The sequence below is a fragment of the Rhinoraja longicauda genome, chromosome 11, assembly GCF_053455715.1.
Source record: "Rhinoraja longicauda isolate Sanriku21f chromosome 11, sRhiLon1.1, whole genome shotgun sequence".
NCBI lineage: Eukaryota > Metazoa > Chordata > Chondrichthyes > Rajiformes > Arhynchobatidae > Rhinoraja > Rhinoraja longicauda.
Genome location: NC_135963.1, coordinates 58,698,383 through 58,723,912, shown reverse-complemented (window position 1 = coordinate 58,723,912; position 25,530 = coordinate 58,698,383). Strand labels below are relative to the sequence as shown.

Here is a 25,530-nt window from a genome sequence, read left to right as displayed (position 1 = left end):
CAGTACCCCGTTCCTGCCTTCTCCCCATACCCCCTGACTCCGCTATCCTTAAGAGCTCTATCCAGCTCTCTCCTGAATGCATTCAGAGAATTGGCCCCCACTGCCTTCTGAGGCAGAGAATTCCACAGATTCACAACTCTCTGACTGAAAAGGTTTTTCCTCATCTCAGTTCTAAATGGCCTACCCCTTATTCTTAAACTGTGACCCTGGTTCTGGACTCCCCCAACATTGGGAACATGTTTCCTGCCTCTAACGTGTCCAACCCCGTAATAATCTTATACGTTTCGATAAGATCTCCTCTCATCCTTCTAAATTCCAGTGTATACAAGCCTAGTCGCTCCAGTCTTTCAACATATGACAGTCCCGCCATTCTGGGAATTAACCTAGTAAACCTACGCTGCATGCCCTCAATAGCAAGAATATCCTTCCTCAAATTTATTCCCCTCATCCTGTATCTGTACACTGTGGGCAGCTTGATATAGACTTTAGATTTTGGAGATATAGCACGGAAAGAGGCCCCTTTCGCCCACGCTAGGAACATTTTACAGTTTTTTTACCGAAGCCAAATAACCTAGAGACCTGTACGTCTTTGGAGTGTGGGACGAGACCAGAGCACCCGGAGTAAACCCACGCGGTCCCGGGGAGAACGTACAAACTCCGTACAGACAGCACCCGTAGTCGGGATCGAACCCGGGTCTCTGGCGCTGTGAGGCAGCAACTCTACCGCTGCGCCACCGCGCCGCCCAATTGTAATCATGTATAGTCCTTACACTGACTGGATAGCACACAATAAGAAAGCTCTCCACTGTACCTCAGTACACGTGACAACAATAAACTAAACTAAACTAAAACTAAAGTTAAAAGCAGTAAGCACATCAGTGCAAAGACTTCTTGCCAGCACCGGTTACGTGGACATTTACTTGCACGCACATCTTTTACATCTACAAGTTAAGCTGCTTTTGCAAACACAATCGTTGCAAAAAAAACAGTGATTGGGCTTGTGTTGGTTTTTAGAGAGAGTGTGAGAGGGGAGAGAGGGAGAGAGAGGGGAAAGAGAGAGAGAGGGGGAGAGAGAAGGAGGGGTGGATAGAGAAAGAGAGAGAGGAGGAAGAGAGAGAGAGGGAGAGAGAGAGAAAGAGAGAGAGAGAGAGAGAGAGAGAGAGAGAGAGAGAGAGAGAGAGAGAGAGAGAGAGAGAGAGAGAGAGAGAGAGAGAGAAAGAGAGAGAGGGGGGGAGAGAGGGACGGGGAGAGAGGGGGAGAGAGGCAGGGAGGGAGAAGGGGAAGAGGGAGAGAGGGAGAGAGGGGGGGGAGAGAGGGACGGGGAGAGAGGGGAGAGAGGGGGAGAGAGAGAGAGAGAGAGAGAGAGAGAGAGAGAGAGGGGGGGGAGAGAGGGACGGGGAGAGAGGGGGAGAGAGACAGGGAGGGAGAAGGGGAAGAGGGAGAGAGGGAGAGAAAAAATGTAACTACATCATATTGTCAAATTTTATTAGGAATTCAACTGGCTCTGAACATTTGAATAACCCACTGATAGTTAAACTCCACCGATCAGTTTAAGCATACATTGTTCAGTGAATGACTTCATTTCCTTTCAGATGCAAAGAGCCCACAGGACCCAGCTATCTTTACTGGTTAGCAAGTGTCAGTGGGTAAAACGCGTATGTAAGTTATAGAAATCATTCAGACAGAGCACTGGGCTGTCAAATGCTTTTACGTTCAGGCTCGTTCATTTTCCAGGCTGACAGATTCAATATAGACATATAGACAATAGGCAATAGACAATAGGTGCAGGAGGAGGCCATTCGGCCCTTTGAGCCAGCACCGCCATTCAATGTGATCATGGCAGATCATTCTCAATCAGTACCCCGTTCCTGCCTTCTCCCCATACCCCCTGACTCCGCTATCCTTAAGAGCTCTATCTAGCTCTCTCTTGAATGCATTCAGAGAATTGGCCTCCACTGCCTTCTGAGGCAGAGAATTCCACAGATTCACAACTCTCTGACTGAAAATGTTTTTCCTCATCTCAGTTCTAAATGGCCGACCCCTTATTCTTAAACTGTGGCCCCTTGTTCTGGACTCCCCCAACATTGGGAACGTGTTTCCTGCCTCTAACGTGTCCAACCCCGTAATAATCTTATACGTTTCGATAAGATCTCCTCTCATCCTTCTAAATTCCAGTGTATACAAGCCTAGTCGCTCCAGTCTTTCAACATATGACAGTCCCGCCATTCCGGAAATTAACCTAGTAAACCTACGCTGCACGCCCTCAATAGCAACTACGCTGCACGCCCTCAATAGCAAGAGATACAGCCCGGAAACATGCCGTTCAACCCACCGACCAACGATCCCCACACAATTACATTACCCTACACACACTAGGGAGAATTTACATTTATACCAAGCTAATTAACCTACAAACTTGCACGTCTTTGGAGTGTGGGAGGAAATTGGAGCACCCGGAGAAAACCCACGCAGGTCACGGGGAGAACGTACAAACTCCGTACAGACAAGATCAAACCCGGGCCTCTGGCGCTGCACGGCAACAACTCTACTGCTGTGCCACAAGAGCCTAACCAGACCACAGCACGGACCCCACCATGAGTCCAACGTTAAACTCCATTTCAATTGCTTAAAGACTTAGCCAGCTATGAAGAATTGTTAACATGACCAGGCATTACCAGAGGTCATAGCTTTCAGAAGAGAGGACCAAGGTTTAAAGTAGATGCACGGGGCAAGCTTTTTACACAGAGAATGGTTGATACTTGGAACGTGCTGCCAGTGGTGCTGGTGGAGGCAGATACTAAAGGGGCATTTAACATAGGGACTTACTGTAGGTACATGGTGGTGGTGGAGGCAGATACTATAGGGGCATTTAACATAGGGACCTACTGTAGGTACATGGTGGTGGTGGAGGCAGATACTATAGGGGCATTTAACATAGGGACCTACTGTAGGTACATGGTGCTGGTGGAGGCAGATACTATAGGGGCATTTAACATAGGGACCTACTGTAGGTACATGGTGCTGGTGGAGGCAGATACTATAGGGGCATTTAACATAGGGACCTACTGTAGGTACATGGATATGCAGGGAATGGATGGATATGGATCATATGCAGTCAGGTGAAATTATCTTGGCATCATGTTTGACACAGACATTGTGAGCTGACAGGCGTATTCCTGGGCTGTACTATTCTACGTACAACGTTCCAATACAATCAAAATTGATTTAGCCCAACTGATACCATCTTTGACGTTACCTTATGCAAAAATAATGTTTTGTTAGTCAATGATAACCATCACTCTCTATCAGTTTGTTCACGGTACACACATTGATTGATTGATTGATTGATTGATTGATTGATTGATTGATTGAATGGTACAGCATGGATAGAGGCCCTTTGGCCCACCGAGTCCACGCCGACCATCAATCACCCTAATTCGCACTAGTTCTATGTTATCGCACTTTCTCACCCACTCCCTACACACTAGGGACAGCTTACAGCGGCCAATTAACCTACAAACCTGCATGTCTCTGGGATGTGGGAGCACCCAGAGAAAAGCCATGAGAACTTGCACGAAGATGGACACAAATTGCTGGAGTACTGTAACTCAGCAGGTCAGGCAACATATCTGGAGAAAAGGAATAGGTGATGTTTCAGGTTGAGACTGACAGTCAAGGGAGTGGGAAACTATAGGTATGAAAAGGCACAGAACAAATCAGAGCCGGCACCGATGACTCAGGAAGTGTGGAGCCCACAATGGTCCATTGTTTGCTGTGGAAGAAGTAATACTGAAGGGATACAAACAGTGAAACTAGCAGGATGACTAGGGTGTGTATGAAGGAACTGCAGATGCTGGTTTAAACCGAAGATAGGCACAAAAAGCTGCAGTAAATCAGCAGGACAGGCAGTGTCTCTGGAGAGAAGGAATGGGTGATGTTTCAGGTCGAGACCCTTCTTCAGACTGACTAGGATGGGTGATTGATGGTCGGCATGGACTCGATGGGCCAAAGGGCCTGTTACCATGCTGAATCCTTCAATCAGTCGCTCAATCAATGTGTGTATTGTGAACACTCATTGTGCAAACTCCGCACAGACAGTGTATCTGAGGTCAGGATAGAACACTGGTTTCTGGTGCTGTGAGGCAGCAGCACTACCCACTGCACCACTGTGTGTTCCGTGTGGATACGTATGTACGGAGTAAAGAACTCCCCTGAAGAGGATGGCTTTGACTACCATGGGTCCAAAGCCAATGGTCCACCCTGAGGTTTATACCAGTGTGTCTCAGATCATTCCACACTCCCCCCCCCCATTGCATTAGTTTCTGAAATTCCAATTTCTCATTTTAAGCCAAGTTTGACAATTTTACTGCCCTAAGTTGTTTAAACTGCGCAGAAATATGATAATGTTTCATTAGCTCTTGTCAATACAGTCCGACTTGATGTAGAGGATTACAAATGTTAATTAAGACTTCATGAAAGCAACTGTGCGTTCTTCTTCCAAAAGCTCAGCAAAGAACCTTTTGCTCTCCTAAGGTATTTTTCATCTCTGTGTTAAATAATTGTTAAAATCATAATGTGGGTGATAAATCTAGGCATCCCTTCATGTTTCGTACCAGTGTGAATAGCAGTACAACAAACCATGGTAGGATATGTAAGAAAATAACTTCAGATGCTGGTACAAATCGAAGGTATTTATTCACAAAATGCTGGAGTAACTCAGCAGGTCAGGCAGCATCTCAGGAGAGAAGGAATGGGTGACATTTCGGGTCTGAAGAAGGGTCTCGACCCGAAACGTCACCCATTCCTTCTCTCCTGAGATGCTGCCTGACCTGCTGAGTTACTCCAGCATGGTAGGGTATATTATTCCTAATCACCAAACCAGCATCTACAACACACATATAATCACATAAACCATGTGTTTCAATGGTTCAATGGGTCAATGCGCCAAAGTACGGTGAAATTATTTTTGTTGCATACAGTTCAATAGAATTATTGCCATAAATAAATACAATCCCAGATTAAGTACAGAATGCAGAGAAACAGCCAACTGAGTCCGCATGCAAGAGCCAAAGATAGACACAAAGTGCTGGAGTAACTCAGCGGGTCAGGCGGCATCCCTGGAGAAAAAGGATGGGTAACGTTTCGTTTTGGGACCCTGCTTCACACACTGCCTACACCCACTAGGGACTATTTTTACATTCACCAAGCCAATTAACCTACAAACCTGTACGTCTTTGGAGTGTGGGAGGAAACCGAAGATCTCAGAGAAAACCCACGCAGGTCACGGGGAGAACGTACAAACTCCGTACAGACAGCGCCCGTAGTCGGGATCGAACCCGGGTCTCTGGCGCTGTGAGGCAGCAACTCTACCGCTGCGCCACCGTGACCAGCACCATGTGTCTCATAGAAAACACAACCTGTATGTACTGGGATGTGGCTCGATTATGACAGGATAATTTGGATAACTAGCTCCCAGGAGTAGTCTTTACTGCTCTCAGGTATTTAGTGGGAGACTTCAGGACATTCGACGACTGTATAGTTTAGTTTATTGTCACGTGTGCCGAGGTACAGTGAAAAGCTTTTTTATTGCATGCTAACCAGTCAGCGGAAAGACTATAAATGATTACAATCAGCCGTCCACAGTGTACAGACACAGGGTAAAGGGAATAACGTTTAGTGCAAGGTACAGTCCGATTAAAGATAGCCCGAGGGTCTCCAGTGAGGTAGATAGTAGCTCAGGACCGCTCTCTAGTTGATGTTAGGATAGTTCAGTTGCTTAGAAACAGCAGGGAAGAAACCTGAGCCTGGAGGTGTGTGTTTTCACACTTCTGTAACTCTTGTCTGATGGGAGAGGGGAGAAGAGGGAGTGACCAGAGTGAGATTTGTCCTCGATTATGCTTTTATTGGATTTTATCCTGTACTAAAATATTATTCCCTTTATCCTGTCTCTGTACACTGGAGGCAGTTTGATTGCAGCGTAGGTTTACTAGGTTAATTCCCAGAATGGCGGGACTGTCATATGTTGAAAGACTGGAGCGACTAGGCTTGTATACACTGGAATTTAGAAGGATGAGAGGGGATCTTATCGAAACCTATAAGATTATTAAGTGGTTGGACACGTTAGAGGCAGGAAACATGTTCCCAATGTTGGGGGAGTCCAGAACAAGGGGCCACAGTTTAAGAATAAGGGGTAGGCCATTTAGAACTGAGATGAGGAGAAAAAAAAATTCGGTCAGAGAGTTGTGAATCTGTGGAATTCTCTGCCTCAGAAGGCAGTGGAGGCGAATTCTCTGAATGCATTCAAGAGAGAGCTAGATAGAGCTCTTAAGGATAGTGGAGTCAGGGGGTACGGGGAGAAGGCAGGAACGGGGTACTGATTGAGAATGATCAGCCATGATCACATTGAATGGCGGTGCTGCCTCGAGGGGCTGAATGGCCTCCTCCTGCACCTATTGTCTATTGTCTATTGTCATGTATCGTCTTTCCACTGAAGGTAGACACAAAATGCTGGGGAAACTCAGCAGGACAGGCAGCATCTCAGAAGAGGGTGACGTCACCGCCCTGCGCCCCATGTGACCTCACCCAGCCAACGGCCACGTGCTCCCGCTGCACCAATGGCGGTCGCCATTGGTGGAGCGGGAGCACGTGGCCGCTGGCTGGGTGAGTGATGTCACCCTTTCAGAGATGCTGCCTGTCCCGCTGAGTTTCTCCAGCACTTTGTGACTATCTTCGGTGTAAACCAGCATCTGCAGTTCCTTCCTGCACACGTTGTCTTTCTGCCGGCGGGTTGGCACGCGACAAAAGCCTTTCACTGTACCTCGGCACACGTGACAATAGACAGAACTTCAGCTTCACGTTGTGATCTGCTGTGAACTTGCTGTCTTGCACAGATGCTGACGCGGAGGCAGGAGCAAAGAGACCACGGACTACAATAACGGCCAAGCAGTTGGAAACGCTGAAGAACGCCTACAAAACCTCGCCGAAGCCAGCTCGCCACGTGAGGGAACAGCTCTCCTCAGAGACAGGGCTCGATATGAGGGTGGTGCAGGTAAACAGAGAAGCCACTCTTCTGCGCTGGCATCTTGCTTCATTATTGCTGTCATCGTTGTGTCATCATTCACACCATCCGCTTGCCAGTGGCTTTCTTAGTGATTGAATGATAGATACAGCATGGAAACAGGGCCTTCGGCCCACCGAGCCCATGCTGACCATCGATCTGCCTTATCCCACTTTGGCATCCACTCCCTACGCACTAGGGCCAATCTTCTCCACGGACGCTGCCCGTCCCACTGAGTTACTCCAGCACTTTGTGTCCTTTTTTTGTAAACCAACATCTACTGTTTGAAGAAGGGTCTCGACCCGAAACGTCACCCATCCCTTCTCTCCAGAGATGCTGCCTGTCCCACTGAGTTACTCCAGCATTTTGTGTCCACCTTCGATTTAAACCAGCATCTGCAGTTCTTTCCTACACATTTCCTCGACTGTTTCTTATTTCTACCACTTATACTATATTTGAACTTCTTTAACTACAGCGTATTGAAAAAGTCAAATTGGCAATTATGGAAATAAAACACTAAATTCTCTGCTAAACTATTTGCTGTTGAAGAAAAACTATGCTAAACTGTTGCATCCAGTCCCATAAAAGTTGGCTGCATCTCATGAAAGGTTGAGCGTATTATAAAAGGTATATTAGGCTTATCATCTCTCCCTTCCCCCCTCCCCTCCCCCCCACCCCACCCAACATTCTCCCCCTCCCCTCCCCCCTCCTCCTCCAGTCCGTGATTGATCCTGGTCTTTTCTCGCCTCCAGCTCTTTATACCCCCCATCCCCCAAACTCTACTATCAGTCTGAAGAAGGGTCCCGACCCGAAACGTCACCTATCCATGTTCTCCAGAGATGCTGCCTGACCCGCTGAGTTACTCCAGCACTCTGTTTTTATCTTTACTTTAGGTGGGGTCAATGTTGCAACTCATTGTTAATAAGAAAGGAAGAGAGAACAAGTTAAGGGCCTGTCCCAGTTACACGATTTTTTAGGCGACTGCCGGCGACTGTCAAAGTCGTAGCAGATCGGCAAAATTTTCTTTTACCCGACGACAATGACCACGACAGTGACCATGACAATGACCACGACAATGACCACGACAATGACCACGACAGTGACCACGACAGTGACCACCACAATGACCACGACAGTGACCACGACAGTGACCATGACAATGACCACGACAGTGACCACAACAATGACCACGACAATGACCACGACAATGACCACGACAACGACCACGACAATGACCACGACAACGACCACGACAACGACCACGACAATGACCACGACAATGACCACGACAATGACCATGACAGTGACCACGACAGTGACCACGACAACGACCACGACAATGACCACGACAGTGACCACGACAATGACCACGACAATGACCGCGACAATGACCGCGACAATGACCGCGACAATGCTGAGTCAGGTCGATACAAGTGACTTTTTTTGTGAAACTAGCACCTGGCTAAGAGATTACACCTTCTTCGGAAACATCGCGAGATTCCCACACTCACCTGACCGTCAAACTGTCACCTCCAATCTACCTGTCAAATGTCCTGACGGTAAATAAATTGGGTAAACAAAACTATCTTTCGGTATCTTCAAATGCCTTTTCTTAATTTAATATTACGTGCTTCTAAATGCATCTGCGACAACCTAGCAAACCTGGGGACAGCGTGCGACAGACAGCGCCCGCAATAAGCAACGATACCTGGCGACAAGCCAGCTGGCGCCCAGAAATTTCTATGTGGAATTTTTTTCCGCGCCGCGCCGAGATCCGCTACGATTCATTGAAGACTCCTCACGATCATGCCCGCGACACCCCGGCAAACGGTCAGCAACAGCCTAGTCACCGGCAGTCGCCTTAAAATCGCCTATAAGGGACAGGCCCTTTAGGAGTCGAGGCACAATGTGCTGTCCTGCTTTACGTACCAATCTCTAGTTCATGGTCCTGGAATGAAAGGTGGTCTCATGAGCTCTCACAGGGCTGCTGTGAAACTGCTGTTACTGTGTTGTCTCTTTCCAACCTTCACTCCGACCAGGCTGGAAGCTTAGATGGAACCAGGTATAAAATCTTTGAATCTAAAATAAAATGAAAGGCAAAAAGAAGTACCTGTAGAAAGGAGATGAGAAATTTCTTTAGTCAGAGGGTGGTGAATCTGAGGAATTCATTGCCACAGAAGGCTGTGGAAGCCAAGTCAATGGATATTTTTAAGGCGGAGATAGATGGATTCTTGATCAGGACAGGTGTCAGGGAAAGCAGGAGAATGGGGTTGAGGGGGACAGATTGATCAGTCACGATTGAGTGTCAGAGTTGACTTGATGGGCCGAATGGCCTAATTCTGCCTCTAGAATTTATAAACATGAAAATCCTGAAGCTTCTGAAATTCAATTATTGACCCTACTATCTAAAGGGCAGCTGGAAGCAGTGAAACTCTTTCATCGGGGCAATGGCTAGAATAATGACTGAATACCTAATGGCAGAATTAAAAACCAAACCTTGGACCTCAGCCAAGATCCATATCCCGTCTACATTATACTCTGCGCCTTTCAGCATTGATAAATGGCAATCGGGAAAACTGCAGGTGCTGGAAATCTGAAACAAAAACTATATGTTAAAAACACTCAGCAGTTCAGGCAGCATCTGTGGAGAATGAAACAACTCCTCAGGTCTGAGGCTCTTCATCAGAGCAAAACAGAGGGAAAACAGGTTGGTGTTTGGTGAATCACCTCGAGTTTATTGTCATTTATTTTGGATTTAGTTTAAGAAAATAACTGCAGATGCTGGTACAAATCGAAGGTATTTATTTCACAAAATGCTGGAGTAACTCAGCGGGCCAGGCAGCATCTCAGGAGAGAAGGAATGGGTGACGTTTCGGGTCGAGACAACTTCTTCAGTCTGATGTCAGGTGGGCGGGACAAAGGAAGGATATGCATGCAGTTTAGAGATACAGCGCGGAAACAGGCCCTTCGGCCCCCCGAGTCTGTGCCGATCAGCGATCCCCGCACATTAACACAACCCCTACACACACTCGGGACAATTTTACATTTATACCAAGCCAATTAACCTACAAACCTGTACGCCCTTGGGATGTGGGAGGAAACTGAAGATCTCAGAAAATGCATGCAGACCACGGGGAGAACGTACAAACTCTGTACAGACAGCGCCTGTAGTCAAGATGGAACCCGGGTCTCTGGTGCTGTAAGGCAGCAACTCTACCACTGCACCACCGTGCCACCCTTGTCTTTCCACTGACTGAATAGCACGCAACAAAAAAGCTTTCCACTGTTCCCATGACAATAAACTAATCTAAACTAAACTGAACTAAACTAAACTGAACTATTGTTGTTGAGGTACGTTCAATATTGTGCGGACGCAAACTGCTGGAGTAACTCAGCGGGTCAGGCAGCATCTCTGGAGAACATGGATAGGTAACGTTTCACAGAGTGCTGGAGTAACTCAGCGGGTCAGGCAGCATCTCTGGAGAACATGGATAGGTGACGTTTCACAGAGTGCTGGAGTAACTCAGCGGGTCAGGCAGCATCTCTGGAGAACACGGATGGATGATCTTTCAGGTAGAGACCCTTTTTCAGTCTCAGAGTCTGAAGAAGGGTCTCAACTTGAAATGTCACCTATCCATGTTCTCTACAGAAGCTGCCTGACCTGCTGAGTTTCTTCGGCATTTTGTGTCCTTTTGTGTATTAACCAGCATCTGCAGTTCTTTGATTCTACTTAATTTTGCATGGGTTGGTTCAAGACCTGAGCAAGTAACAGAGAAGATTGGAGGCAGGATGGGTTATAGAGACTGAGACCAGTACTGCAGCAGATATAGTGCAATTAGAAAGTATTCAGACCTCTTCACTTTTTCCACATTTTGCTACGTTACAGCCTTATTTTAAAATGGATTAAATTCTTTTTTTTAATGATCAATCTACACACAATACCCCATAATAAAAAAAGCAAAAACAGATGTTTAGAAATGTTTGCAAAGTAATTAAAAAGAAATAACTGAATATCACATTTACATAAGTATTCAGGCCCTTTACTCAGTACTTTGTTGAGGCACCTTTGGCAGCGATTACAGCCTCAAGTCTTCTTGGGTATGACGCTATAAGCTTGGCACACCTGTATTTGGGTCATTTCTCCCATTCTTCTCTGCAGATCCTCTCAAGCTCTGTCAGGTTGGATGGGGAGTGTCGATGCACAGCTATTTTCAAGTCCCTCCAGAGATGTTCGATCGGGTTCAAGTCTGGGCTCTGGCTGGGCCACTCAAGGACATTCACAGACTTGTCACGAAGCCACTCTTGGCTGTGTGCTTAGGGTCGTTGTCCTGTTGGAAGGTGAACCTCCGCCCCAGTCTGAGGTCCAGAACGCTCTGGAGCAGGTTTTCATCAAGGATCTCTCTGTACTTTGCTCCGTTCATCTTTCCCTCGATCCTGACCAGTCTCCCAGTTCCTGCCGCTGAAAAACATCCCCACAGCATGATGCTGCCACCACCATGCTTCACCGTGGGTATGGTATTGGCCAGGTGATGAGCGGTGCCACTTGGCATTCAGGCCAAAGAGTTCAATCTTGGTTTCATCAGACCAGAGACTCTTGTTTCTCAGGGTCTGAGAGTCCTTTAGGTGCCTTTTGGCAAACTCCAAGCGAGCTGTCATGTGCCTTTTACTGAGGAGTGGCTTCAGACTGGCCACTCTATCATAAAGGCCTGTGCTCTTCAGGACCTGCAATGGTGCAGAAATTGTTTTATACCCTTCCCCAGATCTGTGTCTCGACACAATCCTGTCTCGGAGGTCTACGGACAATTCCTTTGTCTTCATGGCTTGGTTTCTGCTCTGACATGCACTGTCAACTGTGGGATCTTATATAGACAGGTGTGTGCCTTTCCAAATCATGTCCAATCAATTTAGTTTACCACCGGTGGACTCCAATCAAGTTGTAGAAACAACTCAAGGATAATCAATGGAAACAGGATGAACATAAGCTCAATTTTGAGTGTCAGAGCAAAGGGACTGAATACTTATGTAAATGTGATATTTCAGTTATTTCTTTTTAATTAATTTACAAACATTTGTAAACACCTGTTTTCGTTTTTTTATTATGGTGTATTGTGTGTAGATTGATGATAAAAAAAAAGAATTTAATCCATTTTATAATAAGGCTGCAACATAACAAAATGTGGAAAAAGGTCTGCATACTTTCTGAATGCACTGTATATAACTCTTCCTCATCACTTAAAAATGTTGCAGCTGGATTTGAACAGGTATTTATAGATGGAATTATCTTGCTATTGAGGGCGTGCAGCGTAGGTTTACTAGGTTAATTCCCGGAATGGCGGGACTGTCGTATGTTGAAAGACTGGAGCGACTAGGCTTGTATACACTGGAATTTAGAAGGATGAGAGGAGATCTTATCGAAACGTATAAGAGTATTAAGGGGTTGGACACGTTAGAGGCAGGAAACATGTTCCCAATGTTGGGGGAATCCAGAACAAGGGGCCACAGTTTAAGAATAAGGGGTAGGCCATTTAGAACGGAGATGAGGAAAAACTTTTTCAGTCAGAGAGTTGTGAATCTGTAGAATTCTCTGCCTCAGAAGGCAGTGGAGGCCAATTCTCTGAATGCATTCAAGAGAGAGCTAGATAGAGCTCTTAAGGATAGCGGAGTCAAGGGTATGGGGAGAATGCAGGAACGGGGTACTGATTGAGAATGATCAGCCATGATCACATTGAATGGCGGTGCTGGCTCGTAGGGCCGAATGGCCTCCTCCTGCACCTATTGTCTATTGTCCATTGTCCATTGTCTATTGTCTATTGTCCATTGTCTGTTTTCTATTGTCTATTGTCCACTGTCCATTGTCCATTGTCCGTTGTCTATTGTCTATTGTCTATTGTCTATTGTCTATTGTCTATTGTCTATTGTCTATTGTCTATTGTCTATTGTCTATCGACTGTTGTCTATTGTCCATTGTCCATTATCCACTGTCCATTGTCCATTGTCTATTGTCTATTGTCTATCGACTGTTGTCTATTGTCTATTGTCCATTGTCCATTGTCCATTGTCTATTGTCTATTGTCCATTGTCTATTTTCTATTGTCTATTGTCCACTGTCCATTGTCCATTGTCCGTTGTCTATCGACTGTTGTCTATTGTCTATTGTCTATTGTCTATTGTCCATTGTCCATTGTCCATTGTCCATTGTCTATTGTCTATCGACTGTTGTCTATTGTCTATTGTCCATTGTCCATTGTCCATTGTCCATTGTCTATTGTCTATCGACTGTTGTCTATTGTCTATTGTCCATTGTCCATTGTCCATTGTCTATTGTCTATCGACTGTTGTCTATTGTCTATTATCCACTGTCCATTGTCCATTGTCTATTGTCTATTGTCCATTGTCTATTTTCTATTGTCTATTGTCCACTGTCCATTGTCCATTGTCCGTTGTCTATTGTCTATTGTCTATTGTCTATTGTCTATTGTCTATTGTCCATTGTCCATTGTCTATTGTCTATTGTCTATTGTCTATTGTCTATTGTCCATTGTCCATTGTCCATTGTCTATTGTCTATTGTCTATTGTCTATTGTCTATTGTCCATTGTCCATTGTCCATTGTCTATTGTCTATCGACTGTTGTCTATTGTCTATTGTCCATTGTCCATTGTCCATTGTCCATTGTCCATTGTCCATTGTCCATTGTCTATTGTCTATCGACTGTTGTCTATTGTCTATTGTCCATTGTCCATTGTCCATTGTCTATTGTCTATCGACTGTTGTCTATTGTCCATTGTCCATTGTCCATTGTCCATTGTCTATTGTGCATTGTCCATTGTCTATTATTGTCTATTGTCCATTGTCCATTGTCTATTGTCTATTGTCTATTGTCTATTGTCTATTGTCTATTGTCTATTGTCTATTGTCTATTGTCTATTGTCTATTGTCTATTGAATTCCTCGAACCTCTTTCAGGTTTGGTTCCAGAATAGGAGAGCGAAGGAGAAGCGCTTGAAGAAAGACGCTGGCAGACACCGATGGGGACAGTACTACAAGAACGTGAAGAGAAGCCGCGGTGCCAACAAGAGCGGGAAAGAGAGCTCGGTGGAGGATGGCGGACTCAGTGACAGCGAGCTGAGTTTCAGAGGTGAGTTAGCCGTAACATGGCCAACATAGTTTCATACGGTAGTTCCAGTTTTCTCGCTTTAGAGACACAATGTGGGAAAAGGCTCTTCGGCCCACCGAGTCCTTGCCAACCAGCGATCACCCCGCACGCTAGTTCTATGCCACACACGAGGGACGATTTACAGAAGCCAATTAACCTGCAAACCTGCACATCTTTGGGATGTGCGAGGAAACCGGAGCGCCCGGAGAAAACATGCATGTATACAATACGATATGATAGAACTTTATTTATCCCAGGAGGGAAATTGGTCTGCCAACATAACAACATACATAGAAACATAGAAAATAGGTGCAGGAGGAGGCCATTCGGCCCTTCGTGCCAGCACCGACATTCATTGTGATCATGGCTGATCGTCCCCAATCAATAACCCGTGCCTGCCTTCTCCCAATATCCGTTGATTCCACTAGCCCCTAGAGCTCTATCTAACTCTCTCTTAAATCCATCCAGTGATTTGGCTTCCACTGCCCTCTGTGGCAGAGAATTCCACAAATTCACCACTCTCTGGGTGAAAAAGTTTCTTCTCAACTCAGTTTTAAATGGCCTCCCCTTTATTCTAAGACTGTGGCCCCTGGTTCTGGACTCGCCCAACATTGGGAACATCCTGCATCTAGCTTGTCCAGTCCTTTTATAATTTTATATGTTTCTATAAGATCCCCTCTCATCCTTCTAAACTCCAGTGAATACAAGCCCAGTCTTTCCAATCTTTCCTCATATGTCAATCCCGCCATCCCAGGGATCAATCTCGTGAACCTACGCTGCACTGCCTCAATTACAAGGATGTCCTTCCTCAAATTAGGAGACCAAAACTGTACACAATACTCCAGACGTGGTCTTACCAGGGCCCCTATACAGCTGCAGAAGAACCTTTATATTCCTATACTGAAATCCTCTTGTTATGAAGGCCAATATTCCATTAGCTTTCTTCACTGCCTGCTGTACCTGCACGCCAACGTTCAGTGACTGGTGTACAAGGACACCCAGGTCTCGCTGCACCTCCCCCTTACCTAACCTAACTCCATTGAGATAATAATCTGCCTCCTTGTTTCTGACGCCAAAGTGGATAACCTCACATTTATCTATATTATACTGCATCTGCCACGCATCTGCCCACTCACTCAACCTGTTCAGGTCACCCTGCCAGGGCCGTCTTTACAGCATTATGGGCCCCGGGCAAAGTAGTGTACTGGGGCCCCTACGACAACTACTCACAGGAATAAAAATGTAAATGGTCAATAAAATTAAACATATAAGCTCGTGGGGCCCCGGGCAAGTGCCCATCAGGCCCATGCGTTAAGACGGCCTTGCACCCTGCAACCTCCTAACATCCTCTTCACAGTTCACACTGCCACCCAGCTTTGTGTCATCCGCAAATTTGCTAGTGTTGCTTCTAATTCCCTCTTCCAAATCATTAATATATATGGTAAACAGTTGCGGCCCCAACACCGAGCCTTGCGGCACTCCACTCACCACTGCCTGCCATTCTGAAAAGGACCCGTTTACTCCTACTCTTTGCTTCCTGTCTGCCAACCAATTTTCTATCCATGTCAACACCCTACCCCCAATACCATGTGCTCTAATTTTGCTCACCAATCTCCCGTGCGGGACCTTATCAAAGGCTTTCTGAAAGTCTAGATACACTACACCCACTGGTTCCCCTTCATCCATTTTACTTGTCACATCTTCAAAAAATTCCAGAAGATTAGTCAAGCATGATTTCCCTTTCATAAATCCATGCTGACTTGGACTTATCCTTTAACTGCTATCCAAATGCACCGTTATTACCTCTTTAATAATTGACTCCAGCATCTTCCCCACCACCGAAGTCAGGCTAACTGGTCTATAATTTCCCGTTTTCTCTCTCTCCCTCCTTTCTTGATCCTGCATCTATGATCTATGAAACATGAAATTAAGTGAAGAGTGGAAAGTCCAGTATTGGGGATGGGTGGGGATGGGGGGGGGGGAGTGAGTCAGTCTACCCCACCCCACGACAGAAGGGGGAGGAGTTGTGCAGTTTGATAGCCCCAGGGAAGAAGGATCTCCTGTGGCGTTCTGTGCAGCATCTTGGTGGGACCAGACTGTTGCTGAAGGTGCTCCTCAGGTTGACCAGTGTGTCATGGAGGGTGTGAGCTGTATTGTCCAAGATGCTCCGCAGTTTGAGGAGCAACCTCCCCTCCAAGACCACCTCCCGTGAATCCAACTCCACTCCCAGGACGGAGCCAGGCTTCCCGATGAGCTTGTTAATCCTGTAGGCTTCCGTGGTCTTCGCCCTGCTGGCCCAGCAAGATCACAGGGAGAAAGTACAAACTCCATACAGACAGCACCGTAGTCAGGATCAACCCGGGTCACAGCTGCCGACCAATGGTTATTTGTCACACTAGTTCTATATTATCCCACTTTCTCATTACACACTAGGGGTAATTTAGAAAGACCAACTAATCAACAAGCCCACAATTTCAGTTTAGTTTAGTTTAGTTTAGTTTAGTTTAGTTTAGTTTAGTTTAGTTTAGTTTAGAGATATGGGAGGAAACCGATGCATTTTCAGGGGGACCGTACAATAAACAATAGACAATAGGTGCAGGAGGAGGCCATTCGGCCCTTCGAGCCAGCACCGCCATTCAATGTGATCATGGCTGATCATTCTCAATCAGTACCCCGTTCCTGCCTTCTCCCCATACCCCCTGACTCCGCTATCCTTAAGAGCTTTATCTAGCTCTCTCTTGAATGCAACTGGTCAGGATCGAACCATATCTATTGGCTTAATGATTCTTTCCAATATCTGGTTCATTGGTTGCAAAGGATACAACTGGACCTGTTTCCATGAACAGCACCTCCCAAACTAGTCAGCACCAGGAACTAGAAACACAGATTTACATATTTTCTCCTGCTAATTTACAGCAAACTTCAGTATATCACAAATTAATATCACGCAAATTGAACAAATAATAGATGAGCTAATAAGTTGGTTGAGTGACAGGAGATGGAGCAGAAATTAAAAATGTATTAGTTAACAAAGAGAGAGAATAAAGGAACATTTGCATAAGTATATGGATATGTAGGGAGTGGAGGGTTTCTGGATGTGTAAGCAGGTAAGAGTTGGTCTAGGCATCACGTTCGGCCCAGGCATTGTGGGCCGATGGGCCATTTCTTGTGCTGCACTGTTCTATGCTCTATGTTCTAAAGGGAGAGATAGCAATTGATTGTGAATGGGCACAGACTGCAGGAAACATAAGGTAATGTTGAATTTCTAAAGGATAGGACATTATAGTATTCAACTGGTGAACAACTATGAATAGAGTCATAGAGTCATAGAGTTATACAGCCTGGAAACAGGCCCTTCGGCCCAACTTGCCCACATCGGCTAACATATCCCAGCTACACTAGTCCCACCTGCCCATGAAATGGTCCATATTCCTCCAAACCTGACCTATCCACGTACCTGTCTAACTGTTTTTTAAATGTTGGGATAGTCCCAGCCTCAACTACCTCCTCTGGCAGCTTGTTCCATTCACCCACCACCCTTTGTGTGAAAAAGTTACCCCTCAGATTCCTATTAAATCTTTTCCCCTTCACCTTAAACCTATGTCCTCTGGTCCTCGATTGACCGATTCTGGGCAAGAGACTCTGTGCATCTACCCGATCTATTCCTCTCATGGATGGTCTCATGAAAACGTAAGAGTCCGAGAATGTAAATGATTAAAACATCACAGTTGTTTGGATTTTAGTTTAGTGTAAAAGTACAGCATGGAAATGGGCCCTTCGGCCCATCAAGTCCATACTGACCATCAATCACCCTTTCACACTAGTTCTATGTAATCTCACTTTCACATCCACTCCCTACACACAAGGGGCAATTTATGTCTTTGGTATATGGAAGGAAACTGGGGTACACAGAGGAAATCTACATGAACAGAGTGAGAACATGCAAGCTCCACACAGACAGCACCTGAGCTCTACGCTCTTGCCACTGTGCCATGCAATCTACTAAGCTTTACAGTTGGAAAAGCTTAAGAGATGGCTAATCTTTATTACTAGAGGGTGAAAATTGAAAGATGGTCAATGCTAGAGTAACTCAGCGGGTCAGGCAGCATCTCTGGAGAACATGGATAGGTGACGTTTCACAGAGTGCTGGAGTAACTCAGCGGGTCAGGCAGCATCTCTGGAGAACATGGATAGGTGACGTTTCACAGAGTGCTGGAGTAACTCAGCGGGTCAGGCAGCATCTCTGGAGAACATGGATAGGTGACGTTTCACAGAGTGCTGGAGTAACTCAGCGGGTCAGGCAACATCTCTGGAGAACATGGATAGGTGACGTTTCGGGTCGGGACCCTTCTTCAGTCTGAAGAAACGTCACCCACTCTCTTTTTCCAGAGATGCTGCCTGACCCACTGAGTTACTCCAGCACTTTGTGTCTATCTTCTGTACTTAATTGTTCCGCTTGTCATTGTTCCAGATGACCAGATCCTCTCTGAGCTCGGACAGGCCAACGGGCTTTACAGCGGAGGGAGCGAGCTGGCCGGGCGGCAGCTACTGAATGGGGCCTTCACCATGGACGGCGCTGGGCAGCAGTACCATGACCTGAGGGCCAGCAGCCCCTACGCAATCCTCCAGTCCCCCTCGTCCATCGCCTCCGCCCCCACGCACACCCCGCTCATGAACAGCCTGGGCTACCTTGACAGTAACTTGGGAATCTTAGCACAAGGAGGACAGGGGATGGGCCATGCCTTGAGGATGATGACTGGAGGTCCCACGTCAGACATCTCCACAGGTAGCAGTGCCGGCTACCCAGACTTTCCCACCAGTCCCGCCTCGTGGCTCGACGACATGGACCGGTTTTAGCGCACCACGCCGCCAGCCTGAGACATGACGGAGATGCCTGGATGGTGGCCAGAGGCTTCAATGACTGCAGAACTTTACGGCAGGCCGGCGATGTATATGTTTACAGCTTTGGTTTCCTCACCCTGTGGCAGTGAATCCAACATGAATTCAGCACAGCATTTCACAGGCCAAAACCACTTGGTCTGGGGCAAGCACTCGCCCAGAATGGGTCTTCCTCCTGCACTGGTGGTTGCAAGGGAGGGTCCATGTAGACCAGCTGGAGATGCTTCGTTGTCTGAGATGCCGATCGTGCTGGAAGCACACGGGTGGGTGATGGAGAAGGCACTTGTGCAATGGTCTAATCATACAGGGGCAATGGACCTTGGGATGGGCTTGCTGTAGAGTGCATCTCACTGCAGATGAAGTTCAGATCCACGCGCCAAGCCACAAGTGGTAGAGTTGGCTGTAAGAGTCACTGTAAAGTAAGCAGTAGGCACCAGCGCTCGACCACACATATCTTACTTCATGCTATTCATTTTGCCAAGGATTTGAGAGGTAATGCACAGGCTGAGCTCCCTTTCAGACTGATGTTGAATGCGTGTAGTCTGTGTAGTCAGATGGCACTGGGGCTGAGGGGTGGCATGGAACAGTGCTTGTGGAGGTGAGGAGCCTTCCATCCTCCCCACTCTCAGCGTACAGTGCCAGCTTCACATCTCATGGGGGTCTCCTTCACTCATTGTAGGAACGTCAGTCAGTTGGCCAACACAGCCCGGTAGGCCAGCCAGCCAGCCAGCCTCTTTGCTTGCATACGCCCAACATACTGGACTAACAAGGTGTTAAGACACTGGAACAAAATGTCAGTGGGTCAGACGGCATCTCAGGAGAGCATGGATAGGTGACATTTCAAGTTGGGACCCTTCTTCAGACTGATTGAGCCTGAATTAGCAATCAGCCTTCACAAGTTACAGGAGTAGAATTAGGCCATTCGGCCCATCGAGTCTACCCCGTCATTCAATCATGGCTGATCTCTGCCTCTTGAAGAAGAGTCTGAAGAAGGGTCTGAACCAAAAATGTCACCCACCTATGTAGACACAAAGAACTGCAGATGCTGTTTATACCAAAGATGGATACAAAGTGCTGGAGTAACTCAGCGGGTCAGGCAGCGTCTCTGCAGGAGATCTCCAGAGATGCTGCCTGACCCGCTGAGTTACTCCATCACTTTGTGTCCATCTTACATCACCTAGGAATGTTCTGCAGAGATGCTGCCTGGCCCATTGAGTTACTCCATCACTTTGTGTCTACCTACGCCACCTACCCATGTTCTCCACAGGTGCTGCCTGGACCACTGAGGTACTCCAGCACTTTTGTGACTTTTTTGTGCAGCAGCAACTGCAGTTCCTTGTGGGTGTGTGTTAAGAGGTCAGGTTCTACTCCAGTAGTGAAACAGTATTGGAAACACAAAGCCACACTTGGTGTGAAGATCACATCTGAGACACATTTTGTGTCGCACCCATCAGAAGCTGGAGCCCTCCTACTGACCTTTTGAGATTCGTAGACTCTTCATGGTTAGCGCAAGTTCACAAGTTATAGTAGAATTAGCCCATTCGGCCCATCGAGTCCACTCCACTATTCAATCATGGCTGATCTCTGCCTCCTAATTCCATTTTCCTGCCTTCTCCCCAAAACCCTTGATACCCGTTCGAATCAAGAATTTGTCTATCTCTGCCTTAAAAGTATCCACTGACTTGGCCCTGTGGCAATGAGTTCCACAGATGAACTACCCTCTGACTAAAGAAGTTCCTCCTTATCTCCTTTGCAGGCAAATGCAAGTAGCTGTGCACAGATTTCCCAGCCATTCCATCAACACTAGCTTGTGTTTGTGGAAGAAAAACGTTAAATAAAGCAGCAGGCTGGTGATTCAAGCCTTAGCCCATGACTGAGTAAATGTCTTCCTGACGCCTCTAAGCTCCAGGACATTATCTGCTTCAACCTGCTTAGCTAAACTGCCCCTGTGACCATTAACCTGGGCTGTTCAGCATTAAAAGTAACCAAAAGGTTAATCTGTGTTCGCTCCCTTTTTGCTTGTCCTCGTGTGTATATATCTAAATCAAGTTGGGTTTTAAAAGGCTCTCATTTTACCCAAGAGGAAAGAAAGAAATATATACACGTAATACATATTTTCTCTCAGGTAAAATGAAGTGTCGAGGCTCGACCCGAAACGTCACCCATTCCTTCTCTCAATAGACAATAGACAATAGACAATATGTGCAGGAGGAGGCCATTCGACCCTTCGAGCCAGCACTGCCATTCAATGTGATCATGGCTGATCATTCTCAATCAGTATCCCGTTCCTGCCTTCTCCCCATACCCCCTGACTCTGCCATCCTTAAGAGCTCTATCTAGCTGTCTCTTGAATGCATTCAGAGAATTAGCCTCCACTGCCTTCTGAGGCAGAGAATTCCACAGATTCACAACTCTCTGACTGAAAAGGTTTTTCCTCATCTCAGTTCTAAATGGCCTACCCCTTATTCTTAAACTGTGCCCCTTGTTCTGGACTCCCCCAACATTGGGAACATGTTTCCTGCCTCTAACGTGTCCAACCCCTTAATAATCTTATACGTTTCGATAAGATCTCCTCTCATCCTTCTAAATTCCAGTGTATACAAGCCTAGTCACTCCAGTCTTTCAACATATGACAGTCCCGCCATTCCGGGAATTAACCTAGTAAATCTACACTGCACGCCCTCTCCAGAAATGCTGCCTGGCCCGCTGAGTTACTCCAGCTTTTTGTGTCTATCTTCAGTGTAAACCAGCATCTGCAGTTCCTTCCTATACAGGATCTAAACCAAGTTGCGTTTTAAAGGCTTTCATTTTACCCAAGAGAAAAAATAAATAAATATATATATATAGAAGATAGACACAAAATGCTGGAGTAACTCAGCAGGTCAGGCAGCATCTCTGGAGAAAAGGAATGGGTGATGTTTCGGGTCAAGGCCCTTCTCCAGTCTGAAGAAGGGTCTCGACCCGAAACGTCACCCATTCCCTCTCTCCTAGATGCTGCCTGACCTGCTGAGTTACTCCAGCATTTTGTGATACCAGCTTTTTATGTCTCTCTTGGTTTAGATCCTCCTCTGCTAGATGGCGCTGTTGAGAAAGTTCCCATTTCTATTGGTGCCATTATGGGCAACAGGAAGGGGAGGTGCAGTTGAATTCTATCTAGACCCTACACTGTATGGATGTCTTCTTTTGAAGACTTTATATATATTTTTTGGAACTTAAGTTTTGCATTTTCCCCTGACCTACAAAAATATATTGTTGATACCAAGAAAATGGTCTGGAGCAACATAATGAACAAGTACAGGACATGTGGGAAAGAATGTGAAAGATTAGATTTGGGTTAAATCCTGATGAATATAAACCAGTTTGCTTTGTAAAGCTGTGGTGGTCTACATCAGGAACTGCACTTTCTGGGTTTGTTTTTGATAAGACTCCAGTTGGAAACCCTACCCACATCCCATTTAATCAATAACGCAACAATCCACTCAAAGCAGTGAAAGTAAAACATATTGCAATGTAATTTCCAAGTTGTGTTGGCTATGTGGGAAATTGAACTGAGTTCAGCAGAAATATTCTGGCAAATGATGAACATTTTAGTGGTTTTGCATTTTGAATGCCAATAGGAAGCAGTTTAGTGCAAAGGAGAATATTATACATCTTAGTCAAATGATGAGATATTTGATTGCCCTGAGCTTAACACAGCTATCTGTTCCTCTGAAAATCTACGTGATAGTTTGCAATGACAAATGATTTGGCCTCTTGAAGTGCTTTATTGGAACTTGATATGATGGTAATAAACAATACCTTATTCTGCCCCATTCCACCTTGAATTAATATGTGTGAAGGGAACTTTAAGTGCATCGCACACTTGTGAAGCTAAATTAACATCTGCAATTAAGATTGAAATTTGTCAAAACTTACATTTTTGTCCAACCGCTCCAAAGGCACAAATTAGCCAGAGCTGACTGCAAGATGATTTTACTTGCCTAGCATTTTAATGAGCATATAGTAAGTTTGACAGTTTAGTGCTCATGATAATTTGAAGGAGAATCGGAAGGATAACAAACATAGCCACATGATCTGGGGGACACTGTGCTTTGTGTCTGGATTTGATGTGACCAGTTAATTGATCAGTTTCTAATTTATTGACGATTGACTTTATCTCCTAAATTCGACAACTTGCCTGCAAATTATTCCAGCTAAATGCAGGTGTTGTAAGTTTCCTGATCTGTTATCTCATGCCACTGCTGAGTTATGCAACTTGGAAACAGGCCCTAACTGTTGTCAAGCTGGAGAGCGTGCAGAGCAGATTTACGAGGATGTTGCCAGAACTCAAGGGTCTGAGCTACAGGGAGAGATTGAGTAGGCTGGGACTCTATTCCTTGGAGCGCAGGAGGATGAGGGGTGATCTTAAAGAGGTGTGCAAAATCATGAGAGGAATAGATCGGGTCAACATACAGTCTCTTGCCAAGAGTAGGGGAATTGAGAAACAGAGGACAGAGGTTTAAGGTGAGAGGGGGAAAGATTTAACAGGAACCTGAGGGACAACCTTTTCACACAAAGTGGGTAGGTGAATGGAATTAGGTGCCTGAGGAGGTAGTTAAGGCAGTATTATTGCACATTTGGGCAGGTTTAGAGGGATATGGGCCAAACGCAGGCAGGTGGGACTAGTGTAGATGGGAAATGTTGGTCAGGTTGGGCAAGTTGGGCCGAAGGGCCTGTTTCCACACTGTATGACTGTCCATGTCCCAAAGAATCCACACCCAGCATCAAGCACTCATTACGTTAATCCTACATGAATCCCATTTTGTTCTTCCTCCATGCATTCCCGACAACCCAGCCTCTATCTCCAGATTCTGCATCTCATCCACCTGGGCTGGACAAGAAAACTGTGGCGAATTAACAGTAGCCACAGTAAACAGTGGCACGCACCACCAGACTCAGGAACGCCTTCATCCCCCTGTTTCCAGGCTCCTGAACAGTACCTCCACAAACTGGGGTACTGTCCGATTCACCTCTACCCCATTATGGACATTGGACTTTGTCTGTGGAACTGATGCGCTACAATGCTGAGAACTATATTCTGCACTCTGTATCTTCCCCTTTGCTCTACCTATTGTACTTGAGTTTGGTCTGATTGTATTTATGTATGGTACTGTCTGACCTGAGTGGACAGCATGCACAAAGGATGCTTTTCACTGTACCGCGGTACACGTGACAATAATAAACGTAAACCTAATCTACGAAGCTCCATGTATTTGGATTGAGAGCGTTAAACTGGAGACCCGAGCCAAATCCACACAGCCAGAGGGAGAATGGGCAAACTTCACACAGACCACACCTGAGGTCAGGATTGAATCTGGGCCTCTGGACTTATGAGGTAGTAACTTTACTAGATCCGTCACTGTGTTGTCCCGATATTGATTTATTACTGTTCGACAAGCCAAAGTAAAGTGGTTGACTCTGTCTTCAGGCTTGAAAGAACCCACTCCAATTTTGCCTTGGAGTGTTTGGATGTACAACTGGCTGGATCTTAAAGTCAAACAGAGTTAGGGTTGGTCATAAAATCACCTCCAACTGAATAAAAACGCACTACAATTACGAACCATCTGGGTTGTTAAACCTTCTTGACTGCTTCCTGCTTAAAACAAATGCTTCATTCGTCCATTCTATTTTGATGTCGTTGGCTCTCCAACCATAACCTTAAACTGAGTGACTGGCTTGCTTTTGAGAGGTTTTTCGACTTTAGAGGCACAGCTTGGAAACAGGCCCTTCATCCCACCGAGTCCACGCCGACCAGCGATCACCCCCCACACTAGCACTATCCTGTACACTAAGGACAAGTTTCTGTTTCTGTTTCTGTTTCTGTTTTCTACTGCACAACGGCCAACAGCCGGGCCATCTCCTGCAGGTTTTACTCGCATGGGTTTCACTTGCAAAAGGTTATTTAGATGTTTACGTGGGCAAGTTTGGTGAGACGATTCATGTCCAAGTTGTCGAGCTGTGACTTGACGAGTGACAAGGCTGGTGCACATCTAGTGGTGTCGGGAAGGATGTTCCACTCTGGGATAGTCCATGGATATAGTGACTGCAGGGAGCTATTTTTGTTTGCTCTAATTCTAGTATAAACTAGACCAAACCTCTCCTGCATTGGTGCAGCACCCTCTCTCCCTCCCCCCTCCTCCGCTCCTGCCCTCTCCCCTCCTCCCCCTCCCCCTCCCCCTCACCTCCTCCCCCTCCCCCCTGCCAGTCCCCCCTTCCCCCCCTTTCCCCCCTTCCCCCCCCTCCCCCTCCTCCCCTCCCTCCCTCCTCCCCCCTCCCCCTGCCTGTACCCCCTTCCCCCTCCCCCCTCTCCTTCCCCCCCTCCCCCTCCCTCCACCCCCCTCCCCCCATCCCCCTCCATTCCCCCTACCCTCCCCCTCCCCC

At 46.3% G+C, this 25,530-nt stretch overlaps 1 protein-coding gene across 1 annotated transcript in view; it reads left to right on the top strand.

The window, feature by feature from the left end:
• lhx4 (LIM homeobox 4) overlaps positions 1 to 19,068 on the top strand; it is an 86,718-nt gene extending 67,650 nt beyond the window's left edge. The window contains exons 4-6 of the mRNA XM_078408064.1: positions 6,891 to 7,048; positions 14,022 to 14,193; positions 18,683 to 19,068. Of these exons, the coding sequence (XP_078264190.1) occupies positions 6,891 to 7,048; positions 14,022 to 14,193; positions 18,683 to 19,068 (716 nt within the window). The remainder of the gene's footprint in view (positions 1 to 6,890; positions 7,049 to 14,021; positions 14,194 to 18,682) is intronic.
• The last annotated feature ends 6,462 nt before the right edge of the window (positions 19,069 to 25,530 follow it).